The sequence below is a fragment of the Paroedura picta genome, chromosome 16 (assembly GCF_049243985.1).
Source record: "Paroedura picta isolate Pp20150507F chromosome 16, Ppicta_v3.0, whole genome shotgun sequence".
Classification (NCBI taxonomy): domain Eukaryota; kingdom Metazoa; phylum Chordata; class Lepidosauria; order Squamata; family Gekkonidae; genus Paroedura; species Paroedura picta.
The window spans coordinates 30,472,220-30,493,856 of record NC_135384.1 but is presented as its reverse complement, the minus strand read 5'-3'; the positions used below and the strand labels follow the sequence as shown (position 1 = coordinate 30,493,856).

The window sequence follows — 21,637 nt, the reverse complement described above, 5'->3', positions numbered from 1 at the left end:
TGCCAGGCCTCCCCCATCAGGCATGGGCTTGTTCCCCAAAGAAATGACGACCCACCTCTCAGAGCAATTTAAATATTTATTTCCCCCCTCCCACTCCTTTTTCTCCAGGGCTTACCAGTACAGTGCGACAAACAGCTGGAAGAATAAAATAGCCATCAGCCCGGGAAGGATGACTGAGCCTAGTAGGGTGTTTGGCAGGGTCTGCTTCCCCCCCCCCTCCCTGTTCCATTGCATGCAAAGGGTTTTTTTTAAAAAAAAACATACAGAGATGGGAAAAGAATGCTAAACAGGTGGCTGCTGTTCCGGGTACCAGAAGAGCCCTTAACTCAGATGGGAGGTAAAGTAACATGGAAATCTTCATCAGTCTCAATGCCAACTTCCTCCTTAACAGAAAAGACAACACGGCATCCCTTAAGATGCAGGGCAGGCCAAGGGACCCTACGGCTAGTCTAAGGTACATAACCAGAACCCGCCCTCAGTGGAACTCCAGTGGAGTAAGCGTGTACTCACAAAGAACTGCTTCTTGCTCTTGGGATAGCCTTCTAAGATGGCATCCAGCAGCTCCGTGGCCTAAAGAAACAAGACGCAAACCTTGAGATCGACACCCTCCAACTGAGGCAGGGTTGCTGCTCAGCCCAAGTACTCTTGACAAAATAGCCCTTCAGGCAGACAGTACAGAAATAATTTTTCCACTGTAAAAAGGTCTATATCAGAGTCCAGGAGCACCTTAGGAACCCGGCAAGGCTTTCCTGAGCCTTTGAGAATCAAAATCTTCCCTGGGTATCGGCTTGGTCCCTAAAGTATGAATGGACTAAACTCTAGATCGTCTGCAGACCGAAAATGACATTTTAAACGTGTTGGTGGAAATTCAGCTTCTGAATGGAGAGACGACTCATTCTGGGATGTGTTTGGAACTAAATGCCTCTGACAACTAGCCAGCTGGCATCTTGATACAAAAGGCAGAGTGTGCCCCTCCAGAGAGTGACACCCCCATGTGCCTGATCTGCTATGATTCATTAGCAAGCTGATTCATTAGCAAGCTACGGAATCAAAAACTGTACTTGTCCATTATAGGTCATCGCGAAGACACTGTCCACCCTGTCCCCTCTCAACTCCCCCTGCATCGAGTACAATATCAGGATCTCAAGCACAGTATGGGCAGACCCTCCTCTGAGGAGCCTCCCATGTCATTCCTCCTTCCCACCCTTGGAGAGACAAACAGCTTGCTCACCATTCTCTTCCGGCGTCGCCATTCTCTGCAATAGAGTTTCTTCTCATTATATACCTGCAACCAGCAAAGGGGGGGGGGGCTCTTTTATTCCCAGCATCCAGCAGCATGGCGAACAAAGACGACTAGTGAAGGCTGAAGACCAGAGGCACAACAGCACAGGGGACGGAGCGCTCACAGGGGGTGGAAGGACAAGGAAAAATGGGAAATAGCCATGCCTTTACAAAGCAGATGCTGCTTGGCAAGTGTACGGGGCAGGGCCGTGAAAGGAAGGGCATGCCACTTGTCTTGAGTTATGAGCCTGAAGAACGGCATCTTTCTTCAATTCATCCACCTTGGATGAGCCAGGGTTCTTGAATGCTGCAGATGCTAGTGCTGTAGGCCTCATCCACATGCCACAAGGGTGTCCAAGCCCGTTCTGTCATTTCCCCAAAAAAATTTTCACCTCTCACCCACCCCTTGGGGCTTGTATTCAATTTGAAACATACTGTGACACCCTGTCTAAAGCAAGGGGGGGGGGGAGAGCAGCAGAAGGGGAGCCAGAAACCATGCTAGTCACTGCTACTGGCCCTTCCCCTGCAGTTGTGTTACCTTTTCTTTCTCCTCAGGGGTCACATGATTGGCAGCAGATTTAATCCGTTCCAGTTTCTCTGTATAATTGGCACAATCTTTTTTTAACTCTTCGATCTCTTTCACCATCTCTGGGGTTGTCATAGAGCCCTTCAGTTCTTTCAGTTCTGAAATGTTAAAATGGCAGCTGCAGCAGCTGTCAGTGGGAAAGACTGCAGAGGCAGTGTGCCCTTCAGCCAAGGCACATCCCATCCACAGAGGCTACGTGCTGTTTGGGAGCACAACTCTGCCTACCTGCATTTCATACAGGGGCTGAGCAGCAAAGGGGCAATCCAACAGAACAAACCTGACTCCATGAGACAGCAGTTTTGTTGGAGGGTCTGCACTTTGCAAGACAGATCTGAAATTTCATTGTCCAGGACCTTGAGCTCTGAGTCGCTCGCACTGGGAAAGTTGTCCTAGATGACAAAAGTGACAAACCAGAAGGCAGGCAGGGTACAGTAGCTGCTGTGACATCATAGACTTTTCTGGACACGACCCATTTTGCGAGGAAAGGTTGGATATATCAGTAAGTACCAATGTGAACAGCCAGAGTCCCACCCCTCCCTTACAAGCGTCCTACCAACATACCACAAATAATGAGTAGCAACTTATAAATTAAATCCCACGAAGAGCACATTTGTTCTTGCTTTGTAAAACTAAAAAGTGTTTCCCTGTATTATTAAACAATCTAGGTTATGAAACTTAGTTGAATTATTTTAAAGGACCTATTGTAATTGCCTGATAAATATTAAAACAAAAAAAAAATTAAGGCTTATATATGAAAACTCAAGAGTGTAAAACAGAAGACTAACAGAAATATTTTCCTAGTAATGGAAAATACTACAAGAAAATCATCTCTGAAATATTTCTCAAAGGTAGTTCAGTGACTAAGGAAATTTCCACAGAAATTCCAGGCGACCTCTCTTACCTGGTCTGGAAAGTAGATTTTTTGCTTCCCATAAACCTTCTCTTTGATCTTCCCCTGTTGTGTTAGCTGTTCTAATGCCTTCACTACAGCCTAAAGCAGAGAGATAGAAAAGTAGAAAACAAAAATAAATTAGTATCCCTGAGAGATCTGTGCAGTGAACGGCAGGGAGACATTGCATCAACACACAAATACCTTGGTCCAAACAAGGAACCATGTTTTCCAACCAATACCTCCCAGATACTAGTGTGTCAAAGGCGGCCTGCCCTACGAACCCTGGTTGCAACTGCCAATCACAATGCCTAGTCTGTATACCCCCAAAGCCAGGGGAAATCAACTCCTTGCGAGGATGGCGAGGCCCATGAAGTCCTGTACTGGATGCAACACCATTTTACTACTGTCTTACCAGCGACAGGGACAGCACAGCTGAATTCTGACACCTGGTGTGACTCTGTTGCTGTAAAGGGTCAGGACTAAGCGCAGATAAGGATTTATAGAAGGGGTGGCCACCTGTCCCAGCCAGCATCCTCCACTAAGTCTTGCTGCTTAAGGGTGCCCAAACCGGCGCTGCTGCTGTCCAGAGGGCCCTCTCTCTGCAGGGCTCCCAGCAGGGCTGCAGCCACCTCTGGAGAGCCCTTTGGAAAGCGCTGTGGGGCTGGCCTCCTTCGGCTGCGCCCCCCAGGTGCCTGCTGTGCTGGGCCTCTCTCTTCAGGCGTCCAGCTTGGCCTCGGGTGGCTCTTGTTTCCGGGCCGGCGGGCCCCGAGTGCTGCAGGCCTCCTCCCGAGGGGGTGGCGGGACCAGCCCCGAGCAGCCCTCCCACCCCCAGAGGGGGGGGGGGGTCCTCACCGTCTTGCCCAGGCCGTGCTCCCGCTGCAGGTTCCCGAAGGCGTCCTGGGCGCTGTGCGGCCGGTTCTGCTCCTGCAGGTAGCGCAGCAGGATGGCGGCGGCGGCGGCGGAGGACCCTCCTGCGGGGGGGGGGGGGAGAAGAGGGGGGTCAGAGGGGGAGGGGCTCCTCCGGGGAGGGGGAGGGGGGAGCGGCCTCCTCACCCTTCGCCGCCCCTTCGCGGACTTTCCCTCCCGCGCTCATTCCGCGGGGCTCGGCGGCTGCAGCGGGGCGAGGAGGAGGAGGCGGAGGAGGAAGAGGCGGAGGAAGGGGCAGAGGCGGCGGCGGCGGCGGAGGCGGCTTCTCCTCGGGCGGGCGGGCGGGCGGGCGGGCGGGCGAGGCCTGTGTCGGGCGCGGAACCTGCGCGGCGGGAGGCGGTTGCGGGGGAGGACTTGGCCCTGCGCACCAGGCCCCGGCGCTCGGCCAATAGGGGGGAGGCGGCGGCGGAAGGGGCGGGGCGCAGTGCTTCCGCTTCCGGCCCGGAGGGAAGGAGACTCCGCTGGACTCGGCCGCGGGTTGCGGCGTCGGGAATTTCCTTTAATGGGGCCTCATCGAGGGCGCGTCACACCTGGCTTCCTGGGGGAGCGCAAAAGCCCCGACCCAGCACGTCTGCACGGCCCAAAATATGGCAAAAAGGGACACGTGCAGAAGCCACCCAGAACCTTTTCTGGCACAGAGCCCCAAAAATCTGCCTTGCAAAGCCCAGCTTCCAGGCCATCGCCGCCCTGGCGTTTACAAAATTGCACTTCTTGGAGATTAGACTTGCAAATGTTTGTCAAACATTCCCGTTTCACTGATGCTTCTTCCTATGGCCGAGATACTGCCCACTCTTCACCATTGTTGGAGAAACTCTAGACTCATTCTGCGGCAAGCAAGCCTTCCTTCTGCCGTGTGCTACTGCCGTGGCAGAGAAGAAGGCTTTTGGGATTGTCTTTGCATTTGTTTCTTTGATCACTGCAGATTCAATGTATATGTTGGATACAAACATGGCTTTTGATATATAAATTTGTATTGATATTTTATACCAAAAATGTTACGCAGCACACTATTTTGGAGAATTTTCCTTGGCTGCTTTTCCCCCCTGTAAGAACACAATCTGTTAAAAAGGAAACTCAAGGATTTAAAATTTGGTTTCAAGGATTCCCAGTACAAACCTAAGCAGAATTCCAGCCTTTTAAATCCATCATAACTCAGGCTTCAAAAAGACCTGGGGCTGAAACATTAAGATATGGCAGGACATGTTTCCGACACAGCATCAAGTGCAGAGGACTACTTCCCATTTCTGTGCTTTAATGAGTAAAGCTTAATTTGGAAAGTACTTGATTCTCTCTCTAGCTGTGGGAGAGGGTGATGGCAGTAATGGAAGAACAGAAACAAAGCAAACTGTTTCACTGCAATGTGGGCCAACATAAAAATTCTTCAAAGCAAGGCCCAATATTACAACTGAAGTAATAAACAAAGAAACTGAGTTTGTTTCCAATTCTTTATTTTGCACCAAATTCAGGAAGAAAAACACTTGACAAAACCAGAAATAACATCTCACTATTAGTATAGTGGAGAATGTGTGGTCTTATTGCATTAGAATTTTATTTGAATCCATAGAACACAAAATCTGATAAAGTTACCCCCAACTTATGAGCAATTTGTTTAAATTACTTTAAAAAAATGTACTGTGACAAAATTGACCTATGAACAATCACAATGCTGACTGCTTATAAACACTAGAAATGGCAGTTAATACCATGATACCACCACACAAATGCTATAAAATCAAGCCATTTACAAAGCCCCACCCAAGATGCTTTTGTGAGCATTACTTAGGCAACTAGAATTTACACCACCACATTACTGCCTGGCCAAGGAAACAAATAGACAAGAGTTCAGCAAAGGTCTTCAAATGCTGTCAAAAAGTCTAAGTTTATCCTCTGCTGAACCCAAGAGTTAGGATGGAACTAGAGGGCCTGAGAGCCCAGCTCCCCAGCTGGAAAAAAATGGTTCAGTTCTGCAGATTCACATGTCATTAAAGGCTCATGGATACAACCTCTAAAATGTGCCATGATAGCATTCTTACAAGTCTCTAGTCATCACACAAGTTCACCAGAGTGGCTTTGGGCTAAGCAGAATTTTCAGATGTCCATTCTAATAGTGTTGCATACAACACCTCCATCCCCCATGGAATTCTGTACAGGAGATGGAGCACCAGATTTGTGAACATTTTAGCAGCAGCATCTCCACAGTGTATGGAGGCCTGTGTTCTTTCACAGGTCAGAGATGCTGGTTCAGGAACACAACCTCGCTCAAACAAAGAGCAACAACAGTCCCAGCGCCTCACCATGCTGAAGATCCCGATACCATCTGAAAATAGGCTGTTCTTGAGAGATGTGGCAACATCCCCCAGCAATGCAACTAGGAACAGGAATCCCCAAATCTATCGCACATTGTTTTACGTAAGGACTCGCAACGAGATAAGAGTCCTCAAGAGACAAAGGTGTACTGCACTCCAGGTGATACTACCAACACCTTTCTTCCCAGACAGCCTCAGCCCCTAAAAGGCCCAATTTTAAAAACACTTGCACCTGTTTAGGGAGAGCTGGAGACCTGTAGGCAATAGGCCTTGACCATCTGGTTCTACCACCGGTTGACATTTGTGACCTAGGCTAGTAGCTGAACTTTTCTACTTATATTCCAGCATAAGAAGGGGCCACTCTCAGCACAGGATTGTCCAGCATAAGGAGGGGCCACCTGAGCTGAAGGGCAAGAGACTGAAAAGCCACAGCTGCCAAAAGGGCTGCATGCTCCAGTTTAGTAGCTCAGCCCTGCTCAATGAGGAAGTGCGTTCATGGCTGCCACAGACGTGTAGACTCTGGCAACGGCTGGGTGGGGGTGAGGGCAAGAAAAGGACTAAACTGACCTCCGAGGACAGCACCATCCTATCCCTGCCATCAGCACATAGCTTCAGCCTGAACTTTCAAGGAACTGCTGTGGGCAGGGCCGTCTCAGGACTTCCTTCTCCTTTCCAAAACGAGCTACAGGGTACGGCAAGAGCCTGGCTCGGGTCTGGCAAAGGATGAATGTGGAGTCATGGCAAATATTTCCTGGGGGAAGAGAACTGGCTTCCAGCATCCCAGAAGTGGCAGATCCAAACTCTTATACACGCAGAGCACGCACACACTCGATAGGCTCGGGGGAGTAAAATCTCAATGGGGAATATGGCGTGAGGGTCACCTTGGTTGCTCACAGGACTCTACAACTTGCTGTGGACAGTGCTCGGCTTCCAAAGGATGCGGTTCCTTTGCTTGACTTCTATTCCATTCAGGAATTGAATGACCTCATGCAGGCCTATTTTAACAAGAACGGCCACAACAGGAGGAGTTAAGACTTCGGCTCTGAACAAGCGATGTGGCGGACAGTGACCTAAGGGCAGTGCAGAGGCCACACGTTCTATAGCCAGTCACGGAATGTGCCAAGGAGGAGTTTATTTGGAAGGCCCGGCTGCCTCTCCCACTCACCAAGCCCACGACCCCAGGAGCCGAACGTCCGTCCGTCCGCCTGCTCTCATCCAGGCCGCCTCCACCTCTGCCCCACGGGAAGGAGAGGTCAGTGGTCTTACTGGCCCCGGGAGCTGGCAGAGTCCATCTGGTTCAGCTCCGACTGGTCGAGCAGCTCAAAGTCGTCCCCTTCTGCATCGGTGTCCAGCTCGGAGCTGGAGGTGCGGAGGAAGGCCCTGGCAGTGGGCGGCGGCGGCTGCCTGCTGCCGTCTGCAGGAGCCAATGGGGAGCTCCCGGACAAGGCCAGCTGGATCATGCCTCTGGTCACGAAGCCGGCCAAGTCGTTGGTGAGGTTGTGCGTGGAAGACCCCGCCCCAAGGAAGGATACCGAGGGCACTTCCTCTCTGTCGTAGGAGAGCCGGGGGTCGTCCTGGCCCTGTGCGCGGAAGGCCAGGCTTGGAATGCCTATGCTGGTGTCATCCTCGTCATCTATTCCCGTCACCTCCGGGTTGATGGAGGGGAAGTCGGGGAGATCCTGGGCAAAAGATTCCTCAGGGTCGCTATGGCCATCAAGGTCTAAAGAGGGACGGATAACTTGACAGTTACAGCCATGTCTGGGCTGCTTAGCAGAATCAAATGGCATCATTCTTTTAGAGCGGCACTGAGTCTCCGAGGAAGCTGTGAGCTGGGAACGGTCTCTCCACATTTGTCTTCTCCTTACCCCAGGCCCTGCCTAAGCCCTGACCAAACACTCCTCGGAAGCAACGCTGACCTGGATAGCCCAAGCAACGCCAGTCCCATCCGATCCAAGGAACACGGGGGGGGGGCAAGATGCAGAGGAAGGCAAATCTCCTCTGAACATCCCTCACCTGGCTGCCAGACAATCCTCGGATCGCCGGGCTACACTACTCGTCCCTTAGGAGAAAGAAATGGTCCCTGCCTGCAGAAAGCCCTTTGGGGTAGGAACAGATCTCTCCCATGCAGAATGGCAACTAACTGGTTTTAAATGGGAAAGAAACCGTCGCTTTAGCCCCCCCCCTGCCCCCTGCCCCCTGCCCTGCTGACCCCGGTGCCTGGCCCTGGCCTCACCTTCTGACCCCTCCGTCAAGGGAGTTTGGCCTCGCGAGAGATTGAAAGTTCCATTCTCAGTGCAGGACACTTCAGCATCAGAGTGTTCCGAGTCGGAGATAGCCAGCTCCTTGGCAACAGCAGCATCATCCAGCTGGAAAGGAAGAAAAGGGCCAAGCAAAGCTCTCAGGCACTGCAGGAAGCAACAACGTAGAATAAAATCCCTGCACATTTTTCTCAGCCTGAAGCCAAACCTGCCCCAATGGGTCTGAAACCATTCTTCAACAAATCCGATATGTCTCTCTGCCAAAAGGGGTGCCATGCAAAACAATGTCTCATTCCTCTTGAAAAACTGACCCTCGGCCCTTGAACCTGCTGGCAATTAACACGCCAGGGGGGCACAGCCTGGTTAAAGGCTCCGGCTTATGGCTGCCCTGCCTGCACCAAGTGCCAATGAGGGTGGGCTGCTCACTCACCTGAGGACAGAAAGCAGCAAGCTCTTCTTCGCTGTCACTCTCCTCCCCAGCGCCAGGGTGCTTCCTCAGCATCTGGTATCGCACTGCAGTGAAATCAGAGTCCCACAGAAGAGTCAGTGGAGGGGAAGGGGGCAGCTCAGAATGGTCGCAAGGAGCCAAGCAGAGGAAAGAGGCTGAAGCCAAAGCCAGGCGCTGGAGAAAGCACCTGGACATCCGATGCCAGAAGCTGCCGAGAGCAGGGAGAGGCACTCCCACCCCAGAAAGTTTCCACCGAGACGATACGTTACTACAGAGTGGGAAAGGGTTTTGTGCTCTCTTCCAGTGGATAGGAGAAGAGGAGTGGTCAGAGGCAGCCACAAGCTTACCCGGCACTTTCAGCCGAACCGGCAAGGGCCAAGGTCCCCCTGACCACCAGCAAGTAGGAGGACACCAGCAAGCTCAGCCGGCAAGTGTGCTCCCCACACCGCTGGCCAGTCGGATTAGCAGCTCCGCTCCGGACTTACGCTGCCTCTCCCTCTGCTTGGTCATCATATAGCCACGGACGCTGAAGTCCAGCCGCTGCAGCGCTGGCTCTAGTTTGGCGTACAGGCGCTGACCGAGGTGGTGGCACACAGCCAGGGGCCACAGGAGGAAGGAAAGCACTAGAGGAGGAAGAAGATACACACACAGGAAGCTACCTAAGGCGAAATAGGATTGTGAAGAAATGCGTTTGGAGGTTTGAATTGAGCAAAATCTTCACCCTGGGGCTTAAAAGTTCCCCCTCTCTAGCAGGGAGAACGAAGTCAGCCCCTCGCTAACCAGGCTCACCTCAGCTACTTCTTAAGAAATGCTAATAGGAGGATCCAGACCATCTCATCCCCCAACAAGGGTCAGAGATCTTCTGAAGGAATTAAATACTAGGGAGACTTCAGGAAGGAAGTTTCTGAAGGCTTCAGAAAAACCTCTATGACCTGGCCTGACCTTGCAAGCAGGGGAAAGAGAGTTCTCTCAGGGGAGAAAGGAGGACGCTCCTCACTCCTGAGTCTATCGGGGCACACAGAACTCTTAACTGGAGAAGGCAGCCATTAGCCGTGTGTTGGCCTGGACAAATGAAGGAAGCATCCAGGTAATGGGAACTCTGTCAGAGGTCTATAACATCCTAAATTATGGAGCGTCTCCTATATTTTAACACCAGTTAGGGCGTGTATAGAGCAAGGGACTGAGGAACTGCACCTCTGAATCCCTTGCTCAATCTGGTGTTGTGCTAATTGTGTCCCCGTGAACATCTTCTTTTTAATAGACTTTATAATTTTTGAAGATGCTGCTAGTAGTTCTCTTTATCACATAGGCCTCCACCCTCTTGGACAGGCTGTTATAAAAGAAGTGCCAGGGGGAAGGCCAGTAGTTGGCAAGCAGCTATTCCACCAGGTGCTCAACACACAGAAATCAGTCCCTGGGGAGACAGACCTGGACAGGGAAGCTGGAAGGCCTGACCCTCCCTGCAGGACATTCTTTACAATGGTCAGGTGATGTCAGCGGGTTACCCAAGAGAAAGAAAAAGCCTCTCCCGGTGTTGGGAAAACCTCAGGGCGCAGGGTGGAAGCAGGCCCCTTCCGCCACACAGACTCTTGTCTCTTTTGACATGAAGCATCTGTCCAGGGCCTCCCATTGCTTCCTCTCTTAGCCTTCTAGCGGGAGATACCGAGGAGTGGCCCTGGGACCCTCTGGACATAAAACAGGCCCTCTTACTGACAAATCAAAGAGCTTCAATTCCATAAACATTTTAAAAGTGAGACCCCAAGGAAGCCTTTGGGGGGCAGGCAAGGATGTACTCAGGAAGGCATACTGTGCAGTGCAACCCAAGTAGGCTTAGTCAACCCACGGCTCAGCCCTCCTGGGCATCCTAGTGCCCTGCCCTGTTGAGCAAGGGGCACAGCCACAGATACTCACGCGTCAGATAGGCAAGACAGACTCCAGGGATATATTGGCCCAAGACAGCCAAAAAGGTGAGGAAGCTGCAGGCTAGAAGGCAGAACTGGAGAAACAAAACTCAGAGTCGGGTTTTCTGGCATTACGGAAACTGAGCAAACCGGCACAGAACTACTTGGGTTGCTGCTACTCAGACCCAAGACCCAAACAAGGACACAGAGGATGCATTAGGCGGAATTTAAGCACTGTGTGTGGACCAGGTTCTGGAGGAGGACAACAGATTGGGGCAAAACCCCTCGGAAGGCAGGTGGGACAAGACCCTGCAGAAAGTCCTCCCAAGCAAGAGAGCTGCCATATCCTCTGCCTGCCCCTGTGCTTAACTCCCTCACCTGCAATTCTCTAAGCATCACCAAACCCATCCATGGCTTCAAGCCTGCACAGGAACGCTTCTGTGGACGATTTACACACACAAGGGGAAAGAATAGAAAGACCTGCCACAGTCAGGTCTTCACAACACTCCCTTCTTTTCCTCCTGCCCCCTCCCAGGCAATGCTGCTTTGGGTTTTCTGGGCTTATTTTTTTTTTCTTACCTTGCCTGGATTGTGTCTTTTGAATCCCAGCATGCTCCTCACGAAGCTGTCTCCTGTGACCCAGCCTTCTGCCAAATAGTGGCAGAGCTCAGGAACACTGAGTTGTTGGGGATGGACATAGCCCCAGCTGGAAGGACGAAAAAGAGGGGGGTGCCTGTGACAGTTCAAAGTGGCTCCCCTTATTACACTTACGCACACAAGACAGAATCAAGTGGGTGGCTAGGTTGGTCTGAAGCAACAGAATAAAGGTTGCGTCCAGCGGCACTTTTAAGACCAACCGAAAGTTGTCACTGTCAAATATAGCAGGAATTAAAAGAAGGCAGTTGACTACTGTTGGAGTTTATTCCCTTTTGTGAGTGTGAAGGGGTGATTCATCTCAAGAGTTCAGGAAGAGAGTAAGTAAAACGTATGGAAACTTGTGCATACAGAGTATGAAGGCCTTATTTGTTTGTTCAATTTATATTCTGCCCTCCCAACAGACTGGCTCAGAGCAGCGTACAACAATCACAGTCAATAGACAGGTAAATAAATTAAAGTACAGCAGATAGGTAAAGTTAATAAAATTAAGATATAATTAATAGCAGTTATGAAACCACTGCATCTGATAACTTTCAGTGTATTTCTAATACACTCTTCAGGGAATTCCAGACCAATCCCAATAAATGCTTCACTCCAGACTGAATCCAGAGTGGCTTTACTTCTAAGCATGCAGAGGATTGCAACCACACTCACAAAGCATGAGAAGAAGAGGGTGGGCAGCAATGCACAGGAGCAAAGGCACATGGCTTCTGTCCCACTACTCACAAAAGGGAATTGCTTGGCAACACAAGCACAGAAGACACAGTACAAAGAAAAGGGATCTGAATTAGTGCCATACCTGTCGCTGTCTAATTCATCGGGTCTTGCCACTAGAACATTAAAAAAGACATCCGGATTAGTTGCAAGGAAAATGACTGGGGAAATGCTTAGCTATCTAAGACTAGTTTTTTTCAAATGCAAGACTATTTTTCCCCCAGTAGACCATAAGAAAGAGGAGGACAGATTATATTTTCATACAACATACAGTTTCATCCAATAATATTTTTGTGTGTGTGTATAACATTTTTTTTGGGGGGGGGGAGTGGGGAGTGATTCCCATCCTGCATTCAGGGCTGTTTTGCTTTTGAGTAAATACAGTAAAATATCCAGCAGACATTAATCAACAAGTGTGTTACAGCATCCAAGGTCCCACTTTCCTTTTGAATCTGCAAACTTAAAATATGTACCCAGTTCTGTGCCTTATACACTGATCTACCCAGGGACAGGGTTAGCTTCTGCTCTATTGTTCAGTATCTTACTTCTTGAGGGCGAGAGGAGGGTTACCAGTCAACATTGACGTTTGTGCAAATAATTTAAGATAAGAGAATCCAAAACTGTGGAGATCTTCCCAGGGAGGTCTGGGCAGTTGCCATAAATCTACTCTAGAACTGTGTGCTCGTATGAATCCTGAAGGCATCACTCATCCCTTCAAAAACCACACTACACAAGGCACTCTGCACTGAAGAACCACCACTAAAGCAGCCAAGAGGCTCAGAGGAACAGCTGAGATCTGCTCTCTGATTAAAAAGTCATCAGTCTTTCGAGGGGAAAACGGTACACTGCTACTCTTGAGACTCACCTTTGGTGCATCTCTGTGCTCCAGCCTCCTCCAACTAGGGGAGGAGCCCTGCCTACATGGTCCTTGTCTTATATTTAACCCGTTTGGACTGAGGAAACCTAAGCCCAGTTATTGGGGGGCGGGGGGAGGAAAGGGAGAAGACAGCACGGGAAGCCAGAGCTGCAATTCTGGTACCCGGCAGACAGCTAGCACTCACCTTTTATTTCAGGCCAGATTTTATTCTTCCACTGATCAAAACACACTATTAATATCAGGATGAAAGCAACCAAGAACACCAGATGGAGAGATGTCAGAGCAAAGAATCTGCAGAAAAATTGAAATGTTTCAGACGGCTGAAAACAGATGGCCGATTCGCAGATTTCGCTCCTGGGCAGCATCTCACAGCAAGGGAAACTGACCCTCCAGTGGAAAGGCCCTTCTGTGGCCATGCTGCCATACCTCTTTCAGATTAATGAAGGCATTGGGAGTCAGAACAGTCAGCTCCATCAATGCACAAGAATTTCCCTGGCACTGAGATCACATTTATTTGCCAGAAAGATGTTTTGTAGCTCAAGCCAATTGATACCTATTTGCTTAACTTTGCCTGTGATTACAGACTAATGCCTCTGGTGAGCAAAGCCGGCGCTGATGTTGCTGCTGACTGCAAGATATTTAAATTTAACAAGAGATGCTCATTAGACAAGTCTGTGTAGAGTTTACGTCAGTCAACAGGTACTCGCACAGCCACAGCCGTCTGGTGACCTGAAGCACCAGGAGCCGGTCTGTTCTCCCCCGGCAAAGGGACAAAGAGGCTCACTCCTCTGTTTGGCCTCGAATGGCCCCGTCAGAGCCCAGAGCCCATTCCCTGCCGTGAGGCCCAGTGCAGCAGCGGGAAGCCGACTTGCTCAGCCAGGACGGAAACCAAACCACAAGATTTTGAGCATTTGTCGTAAACTCTGAAAAGCTGCCTCTGCAAGCATCGCTTCCCACCCGTCGACTAGAAACCGGCAAAGGCAGCATCCCTCGTGAACAAAACAAAAGGGTCAACAAGCCTTCCGCGGTGCAAAGCCAGGCCCACGAGGGATGCCAGCCTCCAGGTGGGGCCTGGAGATCTCCCACTACTCCCCTTGCTCTCCAGCCTGCAGAGATCAGGTCCCCGGGAGAGAAGGGCTGCTCGGGGGGCCGACTCCGTGGCATCCCGCCCCCCCCCCAGTCTCCATCCCCCCGATCTCCAGGAGCTCCCCCCCGCCACCCCCGAGGGATGCCAGCCTCCAGGTGGGGCCTGGAGTGCCCCCGCGCCAGGGGTGTTTGGGGGGGTGGGCCTCCCTCCCTCCCGTTGCCCGGCGACGCACCCGAAGGCGGCGTGGGCGGCGGCCCAGGCGAGGGCGCTGCGGGCGGGCCTCTCCCAGACGAGCAGGGCCTGCAGGGCGCCCAGCGGCGGCTCGTAGGGCCCCAGGCGGCTCCTCAGGGCGGCGCTCAGGTCGCGCACCCGCCGCTCCCGCTCCGACCCGGCCGCCGCCGCCGCCGCCGCCGCCGCCGCCATCCTTCGCCCGGAGAGCCGGGAGGAGCCTCGCCCGCGCCGTCACCGCCCGCGCCCGCCCATGGCCGCCCATGGCCGCCCCCGCTCGCGCGCCGCCATCTTGCCGTACGGCGCTCGCCGCAGAAACGCCCTCGCCACGGCAGCGCGCATGCGTGCGCATGCGCGCTGCCGCGGCGAGGGCGTTTCTGGGCCGCGGCGAGGCGGCGGGAAGAGGCGACGGAGGGCGAGGAAGAGGCTGCCCGCCCGGTGCGGGGACCGGCGCCATGCCCCGGGAGATCATCACCCTGCAGCTGGGCCAGTGCGGCAACCAGAGTGCGTGCAGGCGGGCCGGCGCGCGGGATACGAGCGTCGTGCTCTCCGCGGAGATGCGGCGGAACGCCTGGCGACGGGCCGGGAGGGAAATCGGCCTGGCTGGCTGGCTGACCATGTGCCCAGGCGGGGGGGGGGGGCAGCGGGAGGGGGTGACCCTGCCTGGCATGCAAAGCCCCCCCACCCCCGCAGCGCCAGGGCCGGGGTCTGGCAAAGGTGATGGGAAAGACCCTGGTCAGAGTGGGCAAGGAGGACCCCGGGCTCGCTCTCAGGCAGCGCTGCAGGTGGTCGCTTCCCACCCATGCCCAAGAGCAGAATGCCTGCAAGCAGGTGGGGCAGGGAGGGAGAGGGACCAGGTGTTCCCATGGGGCTGGGCACCAGGGCCTGCCCCCCCCCCCCCGACCCTCTGGCTGACGGCTGCCTGGCCTCTCCCTCCCTCCCTCCCTCCCTTGCAGTCGGGTTTGAGTTCTGGAAGCAGCTGTGTGCCGAGCATGGCATCAGCCCAGAGGGCATCGTGGAAGAGTTTGCCATGGAAGGCACCGACCGCAAGGACGTCTTCTTCTACCAGGTAGGACAGTCCCCCGTCACGGAGGCTCCCTTCAGGAAACCCTGGTTGTAGCGAGGTGGAGGTAATAAATGAACCTCCCTGAGATCTGCCCAGGCGGGCTGCCCTCTTGTCCTCAAGCAGCGGGACAGCGCTTGAGTCCAGCCGCAGGCTTAAGACCCGGTGTACGCTCCAGTGTGCGTGCCCACTTCCTCAGGCGCCATGAGATGGGAACGGCCAGTCCACACTTGCAGGGCTGGGAGAGGGCGGGCAGGGAATTTGCACGCAGCATCATGAATGTGTTTGTCCAATTCAGGGCCCTAGGACGGGATGGGAAGGGGGACACAGTGAAAGCAATAAATATGTCAGGTTTGGAGATTAATGTGGAATGCGGAGAGTAACCAACTGGCATTAGAGGTGCCCCAGGCTCCAACCCGGTTCTGTCGCTTCAGACCAGCACGGCCCCCCACTTGAACCTGTAGGCTGTAGGCAAGGCTGTCTCCTGAAAACGCCCCTTGTCAGGTCACCCTGTTGCCTGGACGTCAGGGGGCATGGAGATCCGCAGAGCAGGGAAGTGAGCCAGCCGGCTTCTTCCCTGCGGGGCACGGACCCTATTCGCTCTCCTTTAACAGGCCGATGACGAGCACTATATCCCACGGGCTGTTCTCCTGGACCTGGAGCCACGAGTAATTCATTCCATCCTGAACTCCCCGTATGCTAAGCTCTACAACCCAGAGAACATCTACCTGTCTGAGCACGGTGGCGGCGCTGGGAACAACTGGGCCAGCGGCTTCTCGCAGGTAAGAGGACGGATAAGCCAGGAACAGACAGGCCTCCGTTCCGCACACCGAGACAGGGAGGGGATGGCTGATGCCTCCCTGGGAACAGAGCCTAGAAGTGGGCTTGGCTGTTTCCTTTGCTTGATTGGCAGCTGTGAGGGTGTTTTCTAAGAGGCGATTGAATTAAGATGTTGACAGCCGAATCCAGCTTTGACTGTGGACGACGTCTCTGCATCTGTGTTGCAGGGAGAAAAGATCCATGAGGATATCTTTGACATCATAGACAGAGAAGCTGATGGCAGCGACAGTTTAGAGGTAAGAAAAACGGTACAAGGACAGGTGTGAGGGGGCCCAAGAGGCCACGTGCAGGAAGAGGGAACCCTCAGGAACCCCCAGACGTGCAAAATTGCTGCCTGGGATCGCAGAAGTCAGGGTAGTTTCTGGAAGACCTCTCACATTTGGGTTATGTAGATCTGGAAGGCTGTTTTCTTTAAGCCCTTTCCACCTTCTCGGTGACCTCTCTGCTCAGCCTTAAATTACAGATCTATGCAGTCCGCTGTGGGTCAGGCAACGTAGCTGTAATTTGTGCTTGTGGTGAGACTTCTGAGGAGTATGTAGCGCAGGGGAGACCTTTCTGAGCCCAGAATTGTGGCTCTGTGGCAGAGGGGCCCACTTGCTTTTGGCCTGTGTGCTGCAATGGCCTTTGAGAGCCCCCCACCCCACCCACCCCCCAACTTTCCATCACGCCCTCTCTTTCCTCCTCCAGGGCTTTGTGCTGTGCCATTCCATTGCAGGGGGGACGGGATCGGGCCTGGGTTCTTACCTCCTTGAGAGATTGAATGACAGGTAAGTGATGGCACATACTCCTTTGACACAATGGCACAGGGTGAGTTGAGGGGTCGTTTTTCTTATCCCCCACATATCACTACCCAAAGGAGTCCCAAAGTGACTGTGTATAAAACACGCCAGCTCTCTTCTCAAAAGTTCTGCCTCCTTTGGTGGATGGGAGGGGTCACCCGCCCTGGTCCCCTCCTCTCATTGGGCAGGAAGGGCTTGCATAATAACCCCTGTGAGGTCGTCTGCCTGCCGTCCCCACCCCCAATTAACTTGCTTGAGGTGGGGCGTTTCCATGAGAAGCCAAGCAAGGGAGCGGACAGCATCTGTCCTTTGCAGCTCATTCCCGTTTTACGTCCAGGTGGGCGTCCTATTTCCGATACCATGCTGTCAAGCCACGGGCTTCTGTGTGCTGGGTCTCTTGCCAGAGCCCAGAACTCTTGGTGGCCAGCAGCACCTGGGACCTCTGGCCTCACAGACCTGTCATGGGAATATCCAGAGCAGTGACCATCACCTGAGAGCTCCAGTGACGCCAAAGCATGGGAGCTGATCCCTGGGAACATGGATCGCATCTCCTGACATTCCTGTTGACCAGGGATGACTCCCGACAGGTACCCGAAGAAGCTGGTGCAGACGTACTCGGTCTTCCCCAACCAAGATGAGATGAGCGACGTGGTGGTGCAGCCCTACAACTCTCTCCTGACGCTCAAACGGCTGACCCAGAATGCCGACTGTGTGGTAAGGGGGGGGAGGGCAGAGCGAGGAAAGCAAAGGAGCCGGGAGGGAAGGGGCGGGGGGGGGAGAGTGTCTCTGCTTCAGACCCATGGACAGACGGACATGTAGACCACTTCCTCCCCAATTGTAATTGTACGTGGTCTGTGGATCTGTATTTTAGCATTGTTTTCAAATTTGATTTGTCCTGAGTCACCAGGAAAGGGCATAATATAAGGCATAAATAAATAAATAAATAATTGCCCCCTGGTGATCCTCAGCTGTTGCCCTTCCAAGCGCTCACCAGATCCGACCCCGCTTAGCTTTCCAGATCTGGCAGGGCTGTCCCAGTGTCTCAGGGCACGTGGGAAGGGCCTTGGCACTGCCATCCTGTCCAGGACCGTATTTTAGGATTTGCTGTTTGATCCATTCTGTTGTGGGGGCAGAGAATGCGGGCTGTTCTGAGTGGGACCAGGTGCTCGTTTAGCTGGGTCGATTCTCCCCCCCCCCCCCCCCCCGGTGTCTTACCCAGGAATTCCTCCCTTGACAGGTGGTTCTCGACAACACAGCTCTGAACCGCATTGCCACTGACAGGCTGCACATCCAGAACCCCACGTTCTCCCAGATCAACCAGCTGGTGAGTGGGCAGGGGCACCGCGTGGCGTCAACGGGGCCGGGATCTCCCGGGAGAGAAGGGCGTGGGGGCCTTTGGGTGGGGCCGCTCCCCACTGTTTGGCTGAACCCCGGGGCTAGGCTTGCAACCGCAGCCTCCTGGCCTGACTGGGTTCCCCCCTCTTTGCTAGGTCTCCACCATCATGTCCGCCAGCACGACCACCTTGCGTTATCCCGGCTACATGAACAACGACCTGATCGGCCTCATCGCCTCCCTCATCCCCACCCCCAGGCTGCATTTCCTGATCACGGGCTACACGCCGCTCACCACGGATCAGGCCGTAAGCGTTTCTCCTCCTCCTCCTCTGCTCCCAAGCCAGGCCCCGCACGGGGCGGTCGATATTTGTTGCTCGTACGGTGCAGTAGGGCAGCAGGGGATCCAGCGGTTGTCTGGCAGCCAGGCGAGGGACGTCTGGAGGGGGGTTGCTTTTGCCTGCCTCTGCATCACCCCCCCCCCCAGTATTCGTAGGAGGATCTGCCCCCCCCCCCAGCCTTTAATGGTCCCCCATCCAAATACTAGCCAGGGCCAGCCCTGCTGAGCTTCCCAGGCCAGGGCATGAGGTGACGCTGGACCTCTGCGTTCCTTTGGGCGAGTTCTCTTGCCTCGGCTCCTCCATAGGAGGAAGAAACACACTTGTTGCCTTGAACTGGAGTGAGTCTGCTTGCCTGCCTCCGTCTTTTTCACCCTTGTTGGTGTGCCCATCCCAAAACTGGGTCCCCGTGCCTGAAGCAGGCCCCCCTCCTGATCACGTGCCACCAAGGGCCCCCCCCTCTCAGCACTGCAGCAAGACAAGCCCCCCCCCCCCCACTAAACACGGCTATCTTCTCTCCCTTCCCCGTTATTATCCCTGCCCACAAGCAGCGGGACAAGATACCGAGGGGCGTCTCCCAAAGGCTGGCTATCCGGAAGCGGGTATCCGATGCATGCAGAGTGTTGTTTGGGAGTGCCCTCCCCCCACACACACACCTCTTTGGATCCCTTCTTTATCCCGACCTGCAACTTTGCCATCTCACTCTGTCCTGCCTATTTCTGCCAACTCCAGTCTGTCCTTCGGGCGGGGGGGGGGGGGGCTGGGGACTGGCCCAGAGCTCTTAAAAGGGGCCCAGCAAGGTGCCCGGAGGGGGAGCTGCGTCCTGCTGCCTTGAGCCTTTCTCGTCCGCAGCCTGGGGAGCTGCAGCCGTTTCTCTGCAGCCAGGCCTGCTTGCTTGACTTGGCCGGCCGTGCCCCCAGACAGCCCTCCGCGGACAGAGTCAGGGGGGCGGCCGGGTTGGTCTGAAGCGGCAGAACAGACGGAGTCCGGGGGCACCTTTCGGACCAGCTGTGCCCACGAAAGCTTACACCTTGACTGTCCGGAAGGTAGTCTGGTCTCAACTTCCTATCTCTGAGGCGCGTCTCTGAACTATCCCCCACTGCCACCCCCCTGTGTGCCATGGGACCCTTGTGCCGCCCTCTTGTTGCCCACAGGTGGCCAGTGTGCGCAAAACCACCGTCCTGGACGTCATGCGGCGCCTTCTGCAGCCCAAGAACGTCATGGTGTCCATGGGGCGCGACCGGCAGACGAACCACTGCTACATCGCTATCCTCAACATCATCCAGGGGGAGGTGGACCCCACGCAGGTGAGGGGACGGGATGCAGGTCAGCCGAAGCAGGGAGATGACCGGGAGACTTTGGGAAAGGGGTCAGGGGCAGAGCGGAAGCACCAGAAGCAAGAGGAGAAGAAACAACCAACGGTGCGCGGATGGAGGGGAACAAAACCAGAAACAGAGTCTGAAAATAAAGCCTCCCGGGCCCGGCTGCGTGGGAAACGCAGAGAGGGGTGGCTCAGCTATCAAAAGTTTCCCTGAGCGCCGTTGGTTTCTCTTCCCTCCGGCCTTGGGGCGGCCCCAGCTTCTCTTTACGACGCCCAACCGAGCCCCGGTTCCGCACGAGTTCTGTGTCCCCCGGGGAGCATTCCAGAGTCAGCCTGGTTCTTCGCGTGACCCTCTCCGCTGGGCCCGGCTTCCCGAGAGGAGGGGGGCAGCAGCCAGGCCCCCGGCCGGGGCCCTCTCGGGAGGGGTCTCTGCCCACGCAGACGGCCTGCCGTCCTCTCCTCTCCTCTCCTCAGGTCCACAAGAGTCTGCAGCGCATCCGAGAGCGGAAGCTGGCCAACTTCATCCCTTGGGGCCCGGCCAGCATCCAGGTGGCTCTTTCCAGGAAGTCCCCCTACCTGCCGTCGGCACACAGAGTCAGCGGCCTGATGATGGCCAACCACACAAACATCTCCTCGGTGAGTCTGGGCTCCAACCGAGGGGCGCTTTCGGCAGCCTTGAGAGTTTTATGGCTTAGGAATCTATTTTCGGATAGCGCTAAAATTATTTCCCAAGAGTGAGGCGAATCAGGGCTTGCTGGCCTTAGCAGCTTTCCGCCTTACAGGGTAAGGGTGGGCTGAAGTGTTCAGCAGTGTCCTTGTCATTTGCCATAAACAGCACCTCTCTCTCAGCCTCCTGCCCCTCTGAGGCTCTGCTCTGTAGCCCTCCTCTTCTGGCCAGCCAGCATGTTGTACTTAAAGAGCAGCTGCCTCCAGTATGGAGAACTAGCCTTGATTCCCCACTCCTTCCCCATATACTGCCAGCTGGGTGACCTTGGGCCTGGCACAGTTCTCGCAGAGCTCTCTCAGCCTCACCTACCTCGCATAGGGTGTCTGTGGTGGGCAGAGGAAGGGAAGGCAATTGGCAGCAGCTCCTTGGGCAGTAAAAAGCGGGGTGCAAAAAACCGCTCCTGTTTCCCTCGTTTGCGCAGCTCTTTGAACGCACATGCCACCAATACGACAAACTGCGGAAGCGCGAAGCCTTCCTGGAGCAATTCCGCAAGGAAGATATGTTCAAGGAGAACTTTGACGAACTTGACGACTCCCGCAAGGTGGTCCAGGAGCTGATCGACGAGTACCATGCGGCCACGCGGCCCGACTACATCTCCTGGGGGACGCAAGAGCAGTGAGCCGCCTTGGCTGGAGGCTGGACTCTCCTGCTCTCCCGCAAGCATCCGGCTGCCTCCCCTTCTGCAGCCCGGGGGGGTTTGTGTGGCTGTAGCGCGCAGGCCCCTGTTCCCTCGAGGAACCCGGCCCTCTCTGTGTGTCTGTGTCTGACTAGAGCTGGCAAAAACCATCTACTTTCAGCGGCATCTCTGCTTCAGGTGGGACTCACTGCATCTAGGAAGGTTTTTCCTGTTTATTCTACTTCTCTCAAATGTCGCTCATTAAATAGTTTCCTTCCTGCAGCAGTATTTATTTGAGCAGACATGTTCCTGATGCTCTTGGCCACCTCGGTACACCAGTGAAACGCTGGTCTGTGTGAAACAACACAACAAGCCTGGATTTCTGCGTTGGGCCCCTGGCCAGTCTCTGTTGCTCTGGGCTTCTGAGACGGTGAATGTGCTCCAGCTACACATGGGCTG

At 54.3% G+C, this 21,637-nt stretch overlaps 3 protein-coding genes across 3 annotated transcripts; 1 reads left to right on the top strand and 2 right to left on the bottom strand.

The window, feature by feature from the left end:
• Nucleotides 1–58: 58 nt before the first annotated feature.
• On the bottom strand, nucleotides 59–4,161 carry PSMC3IP (PSMC3 interacting protein). The gene is made up of 8 exons (XM_077315152.1): nucleotides 3,813–4,161; nucleotides 3,612–3,730; nucleotides 2,769–2,858; nucleotides 2,145–2,256; nucleotides 1,820–1,965; nucleotides 1,232–1,285; nucleotides 511–570; nucleotides 59–383 (listed from the first exon to the last, which is right to left on the bottom strand). The coding sequence occupies exons 1-8, from the start codon at nucleotides 3,850–3,852 to the stop codon at nucleotides 327–329; spliced, it is 678 nt and encodes a 225-aa protein (XP_077171267.1). The 5' UTR covers nucleotides 3,853–4,161; the 3' UTR covers nucleotides 59–326.
• Nucleotides 4,162–5,117: 956 nt separating this feature from the next.
• On the bottom strand, nucleotides 5,118–14,400 carry RETREG3 (reticulophagy regulator family member 3). Its single transcript, XM_077315148.1, has 9 exons — nucleotides 14,167–14,400; nucleotides 13,032–13,138; nucleotides 12,056–12,086; nucleotides 11,179–11,305; nucleotides 10,610–10,694; nucleotides 9,184–9,321; nucleotides 8,681–8,763; nucleotides 8,226–8,358; nucleotides 5,118–7,712 (listed from the first exon to the last, which is right to left on the bottom strand). The coding sequence occupies exons 1-9, from the start codon at nucleotides 14,355–14,357 to the stop codon at nucleotides 7,255–7,257; spliced, it is 1,353 nt and encodes a 450-aa protein (XP_077171263.1). The 5' UTR covers nucleotides 14,358–14,400; the 3' UTR covers nucleotides 5,118–7,254.
• Nucleotides 14,401–14,499: 99 nt separating this feature from the next.
• On the top strand, nucleotides 14,500–21,460 carry TUBG1 (tubulin gamma 1). Its single transcript, XM_077314136.1, has 11 exons — nucleotides 14,500–14,666; nucleotides 15,119–15,231; nucleotides 15,840–16,007; nucleotides 16,233–16,301; nucleotides 16,753–16,832; nucleotides 17,432–17,558; nucleotides 18,082–18,168; nucleotides 18,335–18,484; nucleotides 19,669–19,821; nucleotides 20,310–20,471; nucleotides 20,984–21,460. Exons 1-11 carry the CDS (start codon nucleotides 14,513–14,515, stop codon nucleotides 21,179–21,181), a joined length of 1,461 nt encoding a protein of 486 aa, XP_077170251.1. The 5' UTR covers nucleotides 14,500–14,512; the 3' UTR covers nucleotides 21,182–21,460.
• Nucleotides 21,461–21,637: the final 177 nt, after the last annotated feature.

Excerpts from the sequence above, each read along its gene's own strand:
- PSMC3IP (XM_077315152.1), bottom strand. The coding sequence starts at position 3,852 with ATGAGCGCGGGAGGGAAAGTCCGCGAAGGGGCGGCGAAGG. Across the intron at positions 2,257-2,768 it reads AAATCTACTTTCCAGACCAG|GACAACTTTCCCAGTGCGAG; the intron begins GTAAGAGAGGTC and ends TTTGTCATCTAG. Across the intron at positions 384-510 it reads AGAGCAAGAAGCAGTTCTTT|GAGGAAGTTGGCATTGAGAC; the intron begins GTGAGTACACGC and ends TTTTCTGTTAAG.
- RETREG3 (XM_077315148.1), bottom strand. The coding sequence starts at position 14,357 with ATGGCGGCGGCGGCGGCGGCGGCGGCGGCGGCCGGGTCGGAGCGGGAG. Across the intron at positions 10,695-11,178 it reads AAAGACACAATCCAGGCAAG|TTCTGCCTTCTAGCCTGCAG; the intron begins GTAAGAAAAAAA and ends TTGTTTCTCCAG. Across the intron at positions 8,764-9,183 it reads CAAGCAGAGGGAGAGGCAGC|TGCGATACCAGATGCTGAGG; the intron begins GTAAGTCCGGAG and ends ATTTCACTGCAG.
- TUBG1 (XM_077314136.1), top strand. The coding sequence starts at position 14,513 with ATGCGCGCTGCCGCGGCGAGGGCGTTTCTGGGCCGCGGCGAGGCGGCG. Across the intron at positions 18,169-18,334 it reads TCTCCCAGATCAACCAGCTG|GTCTCCACCATCATGTCCGC; the intron begins GTGAGTGGGCAG and ends CCTCTTTGCTAG. Across the intron at positions 20,472-20,983 it reads ACCACACAAACATCTCCTCG|CTCTTTGAACGCACATGCCA; the intron begins GTGAGTCTGGGC and ends TCGTTTGCGCAG.